Source organism: Bufo gargarizans, chromosome 4, assembly GCF_014858855.1.
Source record: "Bufo gargarizans isolate SCDJY-AF-19 chromosome 4, ASM1485885v1, whole genome shotgun sequence".
NCBI lineage: Eukaryota > Metazoa > Chordata > Amphibia > Anura > Bufonidae > Bufo > Bufo gargarizans.
In genome coordinates this window covers 465,616,609-465,633,020 of record NC_058083.1, presented here as the reverse complement: position 1 = coordinate 465,633,020, position 16,412 = coordinate 465,616,609, and the positions used below count along the sequence as shown (strand labels likewise).

Sequence of the window (16,412 nt, the reverse complement as noted above, 5' to 3'; positions counted from 1 at the left end):
AGGTGATTATTTTCTTAATTTTTTTTTTTCAACTTCCTGCTTTCCATGCTTCTCAAGTGCCCATTTTTTAAGGCCATTAGACAGGTGAATTTACAGCCATCACATGGCTGTTTTCCACTGTCGTGTGAATGTACCCTAAATCGTATAAAAATGTGCAAATTATATAATTGCCAAATACTGTAGGAAACCCTGGCCATGTGATGCAAATCATTTATAAATGTTACAAGAATAGATCATGCCCAATACTCTCTTAAAGGAACAGTGATATAAAAAATTTTCACATATGCTTGGGGAGCAGTACAATTCACACTACTTATGCAACATAAACCTGCAAGAGAAACCATACGCATATATACAATTCCCTTAAAGGGGCAATAATGCACTGCAACTTTGTGATATCATAAGAAAGAAAATATCCACACATTTTTATGGCTGGGCTCTAAAGACAACCCACAAAAGAAACCAGAATTTTCTGTAGCTGAAACGGCAGAATAATCACCTGTAAGTCCAGTTGTAGTCATCAGTCACTCGCTCCATTAGATCAAATTGAGGTCCTGGGACACTGCATATGGGTCGATTAAAAGAATCACGGATGCGCATGTAAATATTTCTTTTGTAGAAATTTTCAAAGTCTTGATAAAGAGGCACAAAATCCTTCAAAATATGACAAAATGTTTAAACACGTTACACACTTCATGGCATTTATTTGTCAAAAGAGACAATTAAACTTCTGATTTTATATTACATAATCTATCCAATTATACTCAGTGATGGCAATGGGTTATCAGAGGTAGAAGATCTCAATTTCTTTACAGACAAAAACAGAAGCAACTACATACTTTCTACAGTAATATTGAAGAAAATGTTGGGTGGTCCCTAGGTTTTCTGTCGATGCCTAGGATCATGCAAGCGTCTACATCTGGAGTAGGGCAAACATATGGTAGCCTACTGCCAGCAGGTTCTCCGTCCTCCCTTTGCTGTAGTCCTTCTGTTCCCCCAAAGTAACATAGCCTTGTTCACCCTTGAGCTGGTGAAGATCAGGTATGATGAACACACAAATCCATAGTTGCTTCTGATGAAGATGAATTGTAATGCACTATACTAAATAAATGTGTTTTTTTATTTATTATAAGTGGTATGTAGTAATTTTGTACTGTTCTACTAGGACTATACTAGTGGCTAATGTGGCTAAAGCAGGTGTTTACTAAACCTCTGAGATGTTTTTCTAGACGGAGGGCAGAGATAAAGCTTGCCTCTCCATGTCCACTGGTTTAATCTAAAGGGAATGCAAATAAGATCTTAGCAAGCTCTGCCTCTAATGATAATAGATAGAAGGTAGCTATCCTATAAGTAAACTGTTTCAGGGTGATTATCCCTCATCAGTGCAGAACATAGAGTACTGGCTTACCTGGGTGATAGGCCTAGGTCAGGATATCTCCTTATGGAGAGCACCTCAATGGCGTGAGGAGTCTTATAGGCCAGGAAATGCTCCTCTGGAATTATGGGAAGAAAGGGATGCAAAATAGTTCTTAGCAAGCTCTGCCTCTAATACCACCAGATGTAAGGTAGCTATTATATAAGTAAATTTTCAATCTTTTAAAAACAGGCCTATCAGTGGAGTGAGTTGCCTGACAGTTAATAGAGCACAATATGGCTTTGTGCAGTGGACAGTCTGTGAAGAGAAAGCATATCATCCACAGACCTCGTAGCTGTGATTGGGTTTTGGCTTCTGGCTGCCCTATCATAGTTGTCTGCAGCTTGCATTGTTGCTTGTGAATCTGTACCTTGCTGCCAGGAATTGCAGAAAATATTGGAAAATTATGCAGCAAGTTTGAGCAAACTGCATTTCAGAGGACATTGGAAATAAGAGAAACCTCCTTCAGCTCAGCAAAAACATAAACTGCTTTGCAAAGACTGTATGCCTCCATTGTGTGTGTGGACATGTTTTGCATATCTCTACTCTACTTTAAAATATTTTAAAGGCTATGCACACCTTTGTGGGGAATTTTTTATTATTGCATTTTAATCATTATGGATTAAAAATAATTTTGTCAATTGTGAGCAACACATGAGCTGTCAGATGATGGGATTCAAAGAAAAGAGAAACTGGCAGCTGGTAAACAGACTGATTTTAACCCTATATCTTAGAAATGGAAATGAATAAAATGCAGTCATAAAAAATATTTTGTCAGTCTCCTACCTATCATTTTCACCTGAACACAAAGGGCACCTTCAACCATAACACAAGGTGTGCCCCAGGGGGAACTACTGTTATCCTTGTCACTGTGCCTAACCCATGTTTTGGGGGAGGTTTGGTGGAGATAGCCCGTCACTGTGAACACACTGTGATCCAGAACTACTACCCTTGTCCTCTCCATACTTCCCCTGGGTTGCTGAAATATGCCAAACATTATGTACCTATAGGCTTCTTAAATCCAATATTAGATTTTTCTTTAATAACTACTCTTTCAACTATTTCATATGGCATTTCTTGTATACAAATATGGAGCCCATCAAATGATGAAATTAGTTGTTTTTAAAAAAAATAATGCAAATAACTATCTTTACAAATGTCTGCGTTATAAAGCATGTGCAATTGTATTACTGAAATTCCAAATCTGATTAAACTGGGATGTTAATAAATGCTCTGATAATTTATTACAGAAAGGTTCTTGAAAAAAACATCTTCTGGGCATCTACATTTATTCTTTTTTTTATTTCATGCATTTATATAGCGCTGCTATATTCTGCAGTGCTTTATAGACATTAAAGTCCAGCTAGAAAATAACCCTTCTAGAGAGATTTAATTTTAATGGTAATTACACAACAAAAAGACGTCCACTGATGTCCTGATGTATATGAATCCACCGGAAAAATAGCATGCTCATTAAATTTATGGGGGATCTCTCCCTAGATGAATGCCCTGAGGCTAGACCCTCTGCCCAGGGACGACCCCTTAAGGTGGGGACTCCCTGTCCTCGATCCTAGGCTAGCAACTTCTAGATTGCCCTATTATAAATGGGCTGATAATTATCGATCTCACAGTGGATTCATATACAAACAGACAGACAGTACAAAACAAACAATACAAGGTGCACAATGTATACAGCCCTAATGATGTGAAAACAACAAAAGGTACATGGTGCATCAGACTAACTATTAAAAGACACCCTAATGTGATAGTATTTGATATCACAGACAGTTTCTGTGGCCAACCCCATGCGATAGTATTTGATATCACAGACAGTTTCTGTGGGGTTGGCCACAGAAACTGTCTGTGATATCAAACACTATCGCATTAGGGTGTGTTTTAATAGTTAGTCTGATGTAACATGTACCTTTTGTTGTTTTCACATCATTAGGGCTGTATACATTGTGCACCTTGTATTGTTTGTTTTGTACTGTCTGTCTGTTTGTATATGAATCCACTGTGAGATCGATAATTATCAGCCCATTTATAATAGGGCAATCTAGAAGTTGCTAGCCTAGGATCGAGGACAGGGAGTCCCCACCTTAAGGGGTCGTCCCTGGGCAGAGGGTCTAGCCTCAGGGCATGCCTCTAGGGAGAGATCCCCCTTAAATTTAATGAGCATGCTATTTTTCCGGTGGATTCATATACATCAGGACATCAGTCGACGTCTATTTGTTGTGTAATTACCATTAAAATTAAATCTCTCTAGAAGGGTTATTTTCTAGCTGGACTTTAGTACTCTTTACCTCTTAACCCATTATATAAAACCTTTTCAGAATCGCTGGACTTTAACTTTATAGACATTAACATCATGCTGTCTCCAATGGGGCTCACAAACGGGCATTTATCAAATCTTTATAACAGCTATAAGCCCAGACTTCCACCTGAGACACATTGTAAGGTAAGAAAATCCCCTTAGAGTGCTGCCACACATTGCAGCTGAAAAAAAAAAAAAAAAGCATCAAAAAACACTCTTGCAACAAAACGCAATTGCCTTAATTACATTAATGTGTTTAAGTCTGGTGTTTTTTTTCCCCTTTGCTGGAAGAAAACGCACCATAACCACACGTATGTTGCTGCAAAAACTGCATGCATTTTTTAAAAACAAAGTCTTTTTTTTCTTGACACATCCAAAATGCAGCACATCCGCGACATGTGGCAGCACCCTCAAAGAGGAAAATATTACATACTGCTGGCAATTCATTCATAAACTCTAGCAGGAATAGTAGAGGAATGTCAGAATTTATTGCTATAAGAAATGATGTTCCAGAATTGTTATTTCATAGGAAATGCAAGTCGTACTGAAAAAGACATGTTGTGAGAGGCGAATGACTGGACAGCAGACACTGGACAAATTAGCTGAAACATTGGTAAAGTTACATCTGAAAGTTTGGATTATGTTTATTTATATCTGTTATGAAAACAGATGGAGCTGCTTTTAAGGTCATTATTCTGGCAGCCCTTTGGCCTTCACTCCTATACAGGAATCTGGACCACCAGAACACTACCTACTAGAATAGACTCTGTTCAGTGACTGCTAACCCACAGGGGTCAAGAGGCTCTGGTGGGGAGCACTGAGGGGTCAGACAAAACTGTAGTCAGGAAAAAGTCCAGGTAAGGGCAGGCAGAGTTTGTGTAGTCTAGTAATTCGTCTAAGTGTCAGGGTTGGCAACTCAGGGCCAATACAAGGAACAGACTAGAGGGATGGCCATACTGGACTTAGTATTAACCAATAGACCTGACAGAACAACAGACGTGCAGGTTGGGGGACACCTGGGAAATAGTGACCACAAAGTAATAACCTTCGAATTATCATTCAAGAGAGCGTTTCTACAGGGAGGAACAAAAATACCAAACTTCAAAAAAGCTAAATTTAGCCAACTAAGAGAGGCCATAGCCCAAACTAACTGGGATAAAGTCCTCAAAAATAAAAATACAGCCACAAAATGGGATATCTTTAAAAGCATCCTAAAATCTCATTGTGAGAGGTACATACCGTATGGGAATAAAAGGTTAAGGAACAAAAAGAAACCAATGTGGATAAACAGAACTGTAAAGAAAGCAATAAATGACAAAAAGAAAGCATATAAAACACAAAAACAGGAGGGTAGCACGGAAGCACTGAAAAAAATAGAACATGTAAAAAACAAATAAAAGCGGCCAAACTAGAGACTGAGAGATTAATTGCCAAAGAGAGTAAAACTAACCCTAAAATGTTCTTCAATTATATAAATGTTAAAAAGTATAAATCTGAAGGTGTCGGCCCGTTAAAGAGTAATGAGGGGGGAGTCGCAGAGAGCGACGAGGAGAAAGCAAAGCTGTTAAATATTTTTTTCTCCAATGTATTCACTGAGGAAAATAAACTGTCAGATGACATGCCGAATGTTGAAATAAATTCCCCATTAAAAGTGTCCTGTCTGACCCAGGAAGAAGTGCAACAGCGACTTAAAAAAATTAAAATAGACAAATCGCCAGGACCGGATGGCATACACCCCCGTATCCTAAGGGAATTAAGTAATGTCATAGCCAGACCCTTATTTCTGATATTTGCAGACTCTATACTGACAGGGAATGTCCCACAGGACTGGCGCATGGCAAATGTGGTGCCAATATTCAAAAAGGGTCCAAAAACAGAGCCTGGAAACTATAGGCCGGTAAGTTTAACATCTGTTGTGGGAAAACTGTTTGAAGGTTTTCTGAGAGATGCTATGTTAGAGCATCTTAACGGAAATAAGCAAATAACGCCATATCAGCATGGCTTCATGAGGGATCGGTCATGCCAGACTAATTTCATCAGTTTCTATGAGGAGGTAAGTTCTAGACTTGACAGCGGCGAATCAATGGATGTCGTGTATCTGGACTTCTCCAAAGCATTTGACACTGTACCACATAAAAGGTTAGTATATAAAATGAGAATGCTCGGACTGGGAGAAAACGTCTGTATGTGGGTAAGTAACTGGCTCAATGATAGAAAACAGAGGGTGGTTATTAATGGTAAATACTCAGATTGGGTCACTGTCACTAGTGGGGTACCTCAGGGGTCAGTATTGGGCCCTATTCTCTTCAATATATTTATTAATGATCTTGTAGAAGGCTTGCATAGTAAAATATCAATTTTTGCAGATGACACTAAACTGTGTAAAGTAATTAACACTGAAGAGGACAGTATACTACTACAGAGGGATCTGGATAGATTGGAGGCTTGGGGAGATAAGTGGCAGATGAGGTTTAACACTGACAAATGTAAAGTTATGCACATGGGAAGGAATAATACAAGTCACCCGTACTTATTAAATGGTAAAACACTCGGTAACACTGACATGGAAAAAGATCTAGGAATTTTTATAAACAGCAAACTAAGCTGCAAAAAACAGTGTCAGGCAGCTGCTGCCAAGGCAAATAAGATAATGGGTTGCATCAAAAGGGGCATAGATGCCCGTGATGAGAACATAGTCCTACCACTTTACAAATTATTAGTCAGACCACACATGGAGTACTGTGTACAGTTCTGGGCTCCAGTGAACAAAGCAGACATAGCAGAGCTGGAGAGGGTCCAGAGGAGGGCAACTAAAGTAATAACTGGAATGGGGCAACTACAGTACCCTGAAAGATTATCAAAATTAGGGTTATTCACTTTAGAAAAAAGACGACTGAGAGGAGATCTAATTAATATGTATAAATATATCAGGGGTCAGTACAGAGATCTATCCTGTCATCTATTTATCCCCAGGACTGTCACTGTGACGAGGGGACATCCTCTGCGTCTGGAGGAAAGAAGGTTTGTACACAAACATAGAAAAGGATTCTTTACGGTAAGAGCAGTGAGACTATGGAACTCTCTGCCTGAGGAGGTGGTGATGGTGAGTACAATAAAGGAATTCAAGAGGGGCCTGGATGTATTTCTGGAGCGTAATAATATTACAGGCTATAGCTACTAGAGAGATATCGTTGATCCAGGGATTTATTCTGATTGCCTGATTGGAGTCGGGAAGGAATTTTTATTCCCCTAAAGTGAGGAAAATTGGCTTCTACCTCACAGGGTTTTTTTTGCCTTCCTCTGGATCAACTTGTAGGATGACAGGCCGAACTGGATGGACAAATGTCTTTTTTCGGCCTTATGTACTATGTTACTATGTTATGTTAGACAGAGGTCAAGTGAGGCAGCAAAGGGTAAATCCAGAAACAGGCAGAGGTCTGTTTACGGGCAGGCAAACAAGACTATTTGCAGGACACGAGACAACAAGAACTTAATTGTTACAAAACCCTCCCACAGGGGAAGGTAACTTAAATACCCTTAGTTGGCTGCCTTAGGTTGAGGAAGATTAAGGTGCATACACTGGTACTTTATGAGCCAGAGGGAGGATTTGCAAGTGCCCTATGGGCAGCGAGAGGCAGGGCAGGCAAGAGACAGTCCTCAACCTGAGTGGAGTGATCAATGCAGTGCTGCTCTGACGGCCAGGACTGTCAGGAGGAAGCAACAAGATGATGGTGGCACCAGAGAGGCGGAGGTATGGACCACTGGTATAACAATATACATTTTCTATTATTTTTAAAATATTCTTACTTTTTGCTCTTCCCTTTCTTTGGCCATGTGGCATTGTTCCAATCCCCATTTTCTCATGAAATCCCGTAAGTAGCCGAATAAGATTAAAATTCCATAACAAAGGTAGGTAGACACAAGGATGTGCAAGGGGGCTTCTTCAAAAGATTCCTTGCATTCTCTCTTGTATAGACTACCATTGGCTGATCCATTTTGCTGCTGTAGGATAGAAAATGCGCATATTATATCATATTACACCAAATTATGTGAGGGAGCATGCTTCTAATATATAATTTATGGGAAGTAATCTTAATGTTTCTTGACTGAAACAACAAATAGCATACACAATGAAGTAAGATGATATCAGGACTCCGCAGAGACTGGAATGCCCTGCTATTCCTTGATGGTGGTTATTGAAGGGGTTCTCCGAGATTTTTTAACTGATGACCTGTTCTTTGGATAGGTCATCAGTATGTGATAAATGGGGGTCTGACACCCAGGACCCCCGCCAATCAGCTGCAATAGTGCCATGGCTTTCTCATAGCTTTGTCTAGGCCATGTGACATCATGGTAATCAGTCATAGGGCCTAGGCGCAGCTCAGCCTCATTTAAGTGAATAGGGGTGATATGCGATACCGAGCACAGTCGCTGTACCATTTTCCTTGGTGAACTGAGAGAAGGCCACAACACTACTGCAAGTGTCATTGCCTTCTCAAACAGCTGATCAGTGGGGTCGCATCCTCTATGTCACATTTCTCTACTGATCAAATACTGATGACATATTCAGTGGTCACAAATTCTGTAAAAAACAGCAGAGAAAAGAGTCCTGCATGCAAAACCCCTTTCTCTGCTAAAAAGTCAACTCCCAAATGGACTCCATTAAAGCCAATGGAATCTTTTGGGCTCCTTTCCAGACAGTTTTATGACAAATCCAGCACTTCCATTACTTTGCTGTTGTGCTCTTAAGGCTGTATTACACTAACCGATTGTCAGCCAGATCATCGTTAACAAGACTTTGTAGGAACGCACTTTAGCGATGATCTGGCAGTGTAATACTGCTGCCGATTATCTGATGAATGAGCAGACGCTTCTTCATCGAGCAATCAAGATTTTTAAAGGGATTCTGTCACCTCCCCTAAGCCAAAAAACGATTTTAAAGCAGCCATGAAGCACAGCTTACCTGGATTAGGCTGTGCTCTTTTATCTTGCAATCCGTCCAGCAGTTACTGCAAAAAACGACTTTTATTGATATGCAAATGTGTCCTGAAGGTGCCCAGAGGGGCGTTTTGTTCTTCTTAGAGAGCCCAGTACCGCCCCTCTTACAGTGCCCAGCCCGCCTTCCTTGCACTGTCTAACCGCCCCCAGCCTGCCACAGCCTCTCCTCCCTCTCCTCCCCCTCCCTCACGCCGAACGAACTTTCGCACAGGCGCAGTACCCATGGGGCTGCGCCTGTGCGATCAGCAGGAGACTGAGGGCAGGAGCTTCATCCTCGTCACTGGGCATGCGCCGAGCCCAGTGACGTCCGATGCTCGCTCTTCCCTGCTGACTGAGGGAAGAGCGAGCATCGGACGTCACTGGGCTCGGCGCATGCCCAGTGACGAGGAGGAAGCTCCTGCCCTCAGTCTCCTGCTGATCGCACAGGCGCAGCCCTCAGTGGGTACTGCGCCTGTGCGAGAGTTCGTTCGGCGTGAGGGAGGGGGAGGAGAGTCTGTGGCAGGCTGGGGGCGGATAGACAGTGCAAGGAAGGCGGGCTGGGCACTGTAAGAGGGGCGGTACTGGGCTCTCTAAGAAGAACAAAACGCCCCTCTGGGCACCTTCAGGACACATTTGCATATCAATAAAAGTCGTTTTTTGCAGTAACTGCTGGACGGATTGCAAGATAAAAGAGCACAGCCTAATCCAGGTAAGCTGTGCTTCATGGCTGCTTTAAAATCGTTTTTTGGCTTAGGGGAGGTGACAGAATCCCTTTAAGAATGCTTAAAAATAATTGTTTGCCGGCGGCAGATCGTGCTGTCTAATCACGATCTGCTGCCGGCACACAATGATTCTGTATGGGGATGAATGATGGCATTAGTGATCACTCTTCCCAAATTGTGGAGGAGATTGCTGCATGTAATCTCCCCCACTAACGAGCAGTCGATTGCTGGGAAGGAACGCTAATCACCTGCAAAATCTTTTTATGTAATACTGCCCTTAGATCAGAACAGCAGAAGTCAAAAGCACTGGTGTGAAAGAGGTCCAAAATGGATTGTCCAAGAATGACAACTGTTATGCTTCCACTGGTAGCATATTCAGCCAGCTAAATTATTGTATTATCAGATAATAAACCATAAAGGAGCCTGACATCATCTTATCAACCAGTATTTACTGGAACATGAAGAATTTAATTGACAAAACAAGGCAAGAGAAATCAAGAGTGAAACATGAATTAAGATACTAAACCTATCCATGTGCTCATGTTTACAATACTAATACTAAAGTAGGAAGTATGATATTATCTGATACATATCTAATACAGAACACCCTGCCCCACTACTGTAAAAGTCAACTTTTGAATGTCTGAATGGATATATGACTGGATGAAGAAAACAATTCTCACACATCCAAATAATCTGATGGGCACCTTACCCTCATGGGGTAACATCTTTCCATGCTAGTAGTGTGAAACTGATTAGATGTTGAGGTCGGTGACTGAGGAACTTCCATTTGTGATGGAAAAAATAATAATAATCAGTAGCAGATTTCAAAGGTAAATCAATACCTGACATGACAAGTACAGGCAAGGCCGGTGGGGCACAAGGTGAGGCATGCACAGGACTTGGCATATTGACATATTTTCAATGGCAGCTATTTTGTATTCCTTTAGTTGATTGATATGACACATAATGCTAGGAGAGGTTTCCATTGTGTAAGCAAGTGGACTGGTTTGTGCTAGTGATTATTTTATCAGAAGTTCTGCGATTTAATATATTTCTAAGGTTTTGCACTGTCTTTTACTACCAGCAAAAACAGTAAATTAAATAATGGACTAATGCAATTCAGACTAACCCATGTTTCCAGTGTTTGCATGCTTCTTTGTGCATGGAGCAGTGTGCTGCCACATACAGTGTTTGTTCATTTAGTCTGTTAATCCGTACAAAACCGCCATACAAAACCCGTAGCGAATGCTTTCATCTTTACCACTCCGATGTAGCCAACATGTAGCTGTTTTAATACTTGAGGTCTCAGACTTGATGAAAGAATAGCTCTGTTGCGCCACATTATATAACATTATATAACCATTGTCCAGTGTAATCACCAGTGGTAAAATGGAGCCGAGACCTGCACTTGGAACTCCCCCCCCTCCGTAGAGTAGCTAAATAAACCTTGGACTGGAGTCCGGGGCGTACATAGAAATCACTGGGCCCCATGCAAAGCCCCTGCCACTAAGTGTTCCTGGCCAGCAGTGCACTGATATGTTAGGTATGAGGTAAAAATTATACCTCATACCTCATATATCAGTACATTGCTGTATGGGGCATAGCTATAGGGATGCAGAGGTAGCAGTCTCTACCGGGCCCAGGAGCCTGAGGGGCCCAAAGAAACTTGTGCCACATAAGAAGACATCGGTATTATAGAAAGTGCATGCAGGTCAAGTTACACCTCTGGTTGGAGGGAAGGGGTTAGGTCAAGAATTTGGCATAAGAAGGAGTTGGGAGTGGGCGTTTCAATTTTTCCCTCAGGCAGCATGAAGGCAATGTGTTTCCCTGCTCCTGGCCACAAAGCACTGAGGGAGGAGGGGGGCCCAAACTGAACTGTTGAACCACGGCCTATGAGCCTTTAGCTAGGCCCCCACATGTCAGTACACTGCTGTATATACTATATATCTGTACACACTGCATCTATTATACCTCGTACCTCACAGGTCAGTACACTACTTTATATACTATATATCTGTACACACTGCATCTATTATACCTTGTACCTCACATATCAGTACACTGCTGTATATACTATATATCTGTACACACTGCATCTATTATACCTAGTACCCCACATGTCAGTACACTGCTAGGTATACTATATACCTGTACACACTGCATCTATTATAGCTCGTACCCCACATGTCAGTACACTGCTAGGTATACTATATACCTGTACACACTGCATCTATTATAGCTCGTACCCCACATGTCAGTACACTGCTGGGTATACTATATACCTGTACACACTGCATCTATGATACCTCATACCTCACATGTCAGCACACTGTTGTATAGAGCAGCATACTGGTGTGAGAAGTACAAGGTGCAATAGTTCAGTGTGAACAGATATATGTGGTCAGTTATGTATTATAGTGCCTATGTGAGGAACATGAGGTAATGGCGGTTGTAGCTGTCTGAAGTACTACATATATGAGTGAGATATAAGTAAAAATAGGGAATGGGGGGCAAATGTTTCAGCGCAGAGCTCATCTTCTATGCTGTTGGGGGTTGCAGCACCCGTGATGATGCTCTGCTCTGCAGTTCTTTTACTAGAAATACAGGACCTGTGATGATGATGATGTCATCCCAGGTCCTGGCAGATGCTTCTATCGAGCTTAGGAACTACACCATTCTTTGTGCAGTTCCTTTACCACATGTACAGGACCTGTGATGACATCATCACAGGTCCTTTAGCTTTCTCCACTGATGGTAGGGATACTATACTTGAGCAGGATGTAATTAGTGTAATTAAGGGGCAGGGCCTATCATCCACTGTGGGCCCCTTTTCCCCACAGGCCCCATAGCAGCTGCGTGGTCTGTCTCGATTAGAGGTACGCCACTGACTGTCCTTCCTAATCTCCTTCTGAATCTGTTCTGCAGACGTTGGAAGATTTTCAAACTAAGAGCAAATAACTCTTGAGATGCCATATTATCTGAGTGTTATTCTGGTTGGTGTTGTGAATTTTTAAAGGGGATGTGCAGTGGCAAATCAGCTGTTTGAAGGGGTCACGGCAACGGTGAAAGCTTATCTGTAAGCCATCTCTTTTCTAGCGGCGGGGCAGTATACTTACAGCTTCCAATCCATTCATTTGAATGGGACAAGCAGTTGCAGTTCGTATGAGCGCTACCTCCCCTTCAAAAAACTGATCGGTGGGGGTGCCAGGAGTCAGGTCATCAGTTTTATGCCACTGTACAACCCCTTTAATGTGAGGATAAGGGAACTTTCTTCCATTTCTAAATAAGCTATAAAGGGCATCTGTCAGCAGATTTGTACCCATGAAACTGGCTGACCTGTTACATGTGCGCTTGGCAGCTGAAGGCATCTGTGTTGGTCCCATGTTCATGTTTTTGCATTGCTGAGAAAAATTATATTTTATTATATGTAAACGAGCCTTTGGAGCAATGAGGATGTTGCTGTTACTCCTAGAGGCTCTGCTCTTTCTGCAACTGCATCGTCTCCACTTTGACTGACTTTAGGAGGTCAGGACCAGGCGTGATCACATTCTCACTGCCTGACCCTGCAAATCAAAGTGTAGAGGGCGCTGCAATTGCAGCTAGAGCAGAGCCTCTAGGAGTAATGGATTACTCCTAGCGGCTCATTTAAATATATTAAAACATAATTTTTCTCAGTAGTGCGGACAGATATGAACATGGGACCAACACAGATGCCTTTAGCTGCCACTTGCACATGCAGCAGGTCAGACAGTTTCATTGGTACAAATGTGCTGATATATGCCGTTTAACTGTATCAGTTTTGGTGAAAATGTTCCCCTGGAGAGGTTTAACACAATATCTTCAATTTCTGGTAATGGATATTGCTACATTTGTAACACAAGATTTATAGTGACCTTGAAATCACTACAGATCTTGACACCTCCATTTTTCTTTGTTACTGAAACCAAAAGAGTCAACTATGGAGTTCAGTCAACTTTGGACATATTGCTTTCTAACTCCATTCTATTCAACTCTTTATTAACTTTGCTGTGGAAGGAAGGGTGTTTCATTTTTCCAAAGATGTGATTTTCATATGACTTTGCTTACGCCCCGAGTCTCAGTGATGTAATAGAAGATTGGATAATATTTAGGGGTTGCACACATTGATCACTTTTAATTCCACTCACTCCTGTACCTAGGAGGTTGGTCTAAAAATGATTTCAGTTTCAGGATCCGAGGGGCTCTGCATCAAGCAAGGTGGATGGCAAAGGCAATATAGGCACTTGAAATTGTCCTCTTCACTAAACAGTTGAATATTCCTCAACGAGAATTGCACATTTTGTCAGCCTCATATATGTTCCCTTTTTGCACGAGGCTATTGTAAGTTCCGGGCTCCAAACAATGATTTGGATATGCTACAGCTTCTGAGCACTTACCCAGATGCAGACATAAAAAAAAAGTGCTCTCACAGTTGCTAAGAGACACCTTTGGTATCTGTCAGAAACAAACGTAGGATTGGACGAACGTATTACTCAGGCTGTTAAGGAAAATATGATAAAAAATTTTGAAACCAAACCTACAAAGAAAAAGGAAATGAAACAATTGGAGGGTAAAAACCTAATTTTTGAAGGAAAAGACCTGAGCCATTTTGTTACTAATAAAACAAAGACGTTCTTTGAATTGTTTGGGATCCACGACGTGACAGAATACTCCAGTGATTCTTTAAGAAGCCATGTGAACGCTCTTAAGGTGGTCAATGATACCGCAGAAAGAGGAATTGCTCTGATAAAAAAAGTTTAACGAACCGGTCAGGGACGAACAACAAAAACAATTCTTGTTGAGGGTAGTCGAGCATCACAGAAAAGTCATCACCAAGCTAACAAAATAAGGGATTGTATCGTTCAAAGTTGATTAATATAACACGTTTTGCCTATCATACTACCTATTACCGTATTTTTTGCCCCTATTAGACGCACCGGCCCATAAGACGCACCTAGGTTTTTGAGGAGGAAAATAATAAGAAAAAAAAGGTTTAACCAAAAGGTGTGCTTTTGGTGGGTTTTGAACTAATGGTGGTCTGTGCATGACACTACTATGGGGGATCTGTGGATGGCACTGTTATGGGGGGGTGATCTGTGGATGGCACTGTTATGGTGGGATCTGTGATGGCACTGTTATGGGGGGTGGATCTGTGGATGGTACGGCTATATATGTGTCACCCACAGATCCCCCACCCCATAACATTGCCATCCACATATCCCCCACCCCATAATAGTGGCATCCACAGATCACCCCCCATAACAGTGGCATCCACAGATCACCCCCCCATAACAGTGCCATCCACATATCCCCCACCCCATAATAGTGGCATCCACAGATGCCCTAATATACCAGAGCTACGGTAAACCTGTGGGAGGGGACGGTGTCATGCAAATGTGGCTGGGCCGGTGCAGTCACTGTACTCCGGCCCCAGCATTGCAGACTGCCATGTAAAATGGCAGCATTTGCCCGATAAGACGCAGGGGCATTTTCCCCCCACTTTTGGGGGGGGGGGGGGAGTGCGTCTTATGGGGCGAAAAATACGGTAATCTTAGTGTCTAGTTTTAATATTATTTTAAGCTTGTGATTTCTAGTTTTCCCAATAAAAGTAATTAACGTTGAAAAATCATATTTTTTGCCTACTTTTACAAAACTGATTAAAGTGTACAATCGTTAATTTCTAACGATAATTTGTTTTCCCTTAGTCCTAACAGCAGCACAGATGGGGTTAACTGCCCCTGTGGACTGGTAGGACCGGCGGAATTTTAATGAGCCCAAGAACCAATAAACGATCTTCAGCTCCCTGAAAGGGAGGAGATCACCCCCCAGCCCACCGTGTTTTTAACAAGCATAATGTATTTAGGGTGGGATATTTGTGTGCTGCTGTTAGGACTAAGGGAAAACAAATTATCGTTAGAAATTAACGATTCCCTTACGTCCTCAACAGCAGCACAGATGGGGAGATAGCAAGAAGAATCCCCTAGGGAGGGTCCTCATGCCTGGCAGAACTAAGAACAGTCTGCCCAAAAGCCGAAAACTCTGCCATCCTAGCATCTATCCTATAATGGGAGATGAAGGTTGACTCAGAGCTCCAGGAGGCCGCCTTACAAATCAACTCTAAGGGGAGGAGTCTTCTCTCCGCAACCGAGGTGGAGACCGCCCTAGTAGAATGGGCCCTCACAAACTCGGGAGGATCTAAGGATTGGGAGACGAAAGCTTCCATAATGGCCTCCTTGATCCAGCGACTAATGGTGGCTTTAGACGCTTTACGGCCTTTAGACTTACCGGCAAACAGGATAAGAAGATTCTCATCTATCCTGAACTCACTAGATCTATCCACATAGATCTGGAGGCATCTTGAAATATCCAGCGGGTCTCTAGCTGGAGTATCAGAGGAGGAGGCTGTAAACAAAACTGGTAAAGATATTACCTGATTGATGTTCTGGAAAGTAGGCACCTTAGGCCTGAAGTAAGGTAAAAACTTCAGGAGTACTCTATCCTGTAGAAAAATAATGTACGGGTGATTTGCGGAGAAGGCCTGCAATTCAGAAACTCTTTTGGCTGAAGCTATAGCCAGAAGAAAGACCATCTTTAAAGTCAAAAATTTAAAATTTACCTCCTCCAAGGGCTCGAAGGGGGGAGATGCTAGCCCCCTGAGCACTACTGAAAGATCCCACTGGGGGATAGGTTTCAGTATAGTAGGCTTTAGTCTTCCAGCTCCCTTCAGGAAGCGTTTGATGAGTGGGTCCCGAGAATGTGGCCTGTTGAGACAGGCCGAGATGGCATAAACCTGTACCTTCAAGGTAGCTGGAGATAGGCCTCTATCTAATCCATCCTGAAGAAATTGAAGTATCGCAGGAAGGGGCGGATCTGCAGACGCCACCTGTCTGGAATCACACCATGCCTCGAAGATTCTCATGATCCTGGAGTAGGCCTTCTTTGTAGACTCTGCTCGGGAATGCGA

At 42.2% G+C, this 16,412-nt stretch overlaps 1 protein-coding gene across 1 annotated transcript in view; it reads right to left on the bottom strand.

Annotated features, from left to right (window-relative positions):
- The window catches only part of LOC122934008 (serine palmitoyltransferase 3-like), a 110,716-nt gene that overhangs the window by 82,182 nt on the left and 12,122 nt on the right, over window positions 1-16,412 (bottom strand). Inside the window, exons 2-3 of the mRNA XM_044289134.1 lie at window positions 7,536-7,730; window positions 500-654 (exon numbers count right to left, since the gene is read on the bottom strand). Of these exons, the coding sequence (XP_044145069.1) occupies window positions 500-654; window positions 7,536-7,730 (350 nt within the window). The remainder of the gene's footprint in view (window positions 1-499; window positions 655-7,535; window positions 7,731-16,412) is intronic.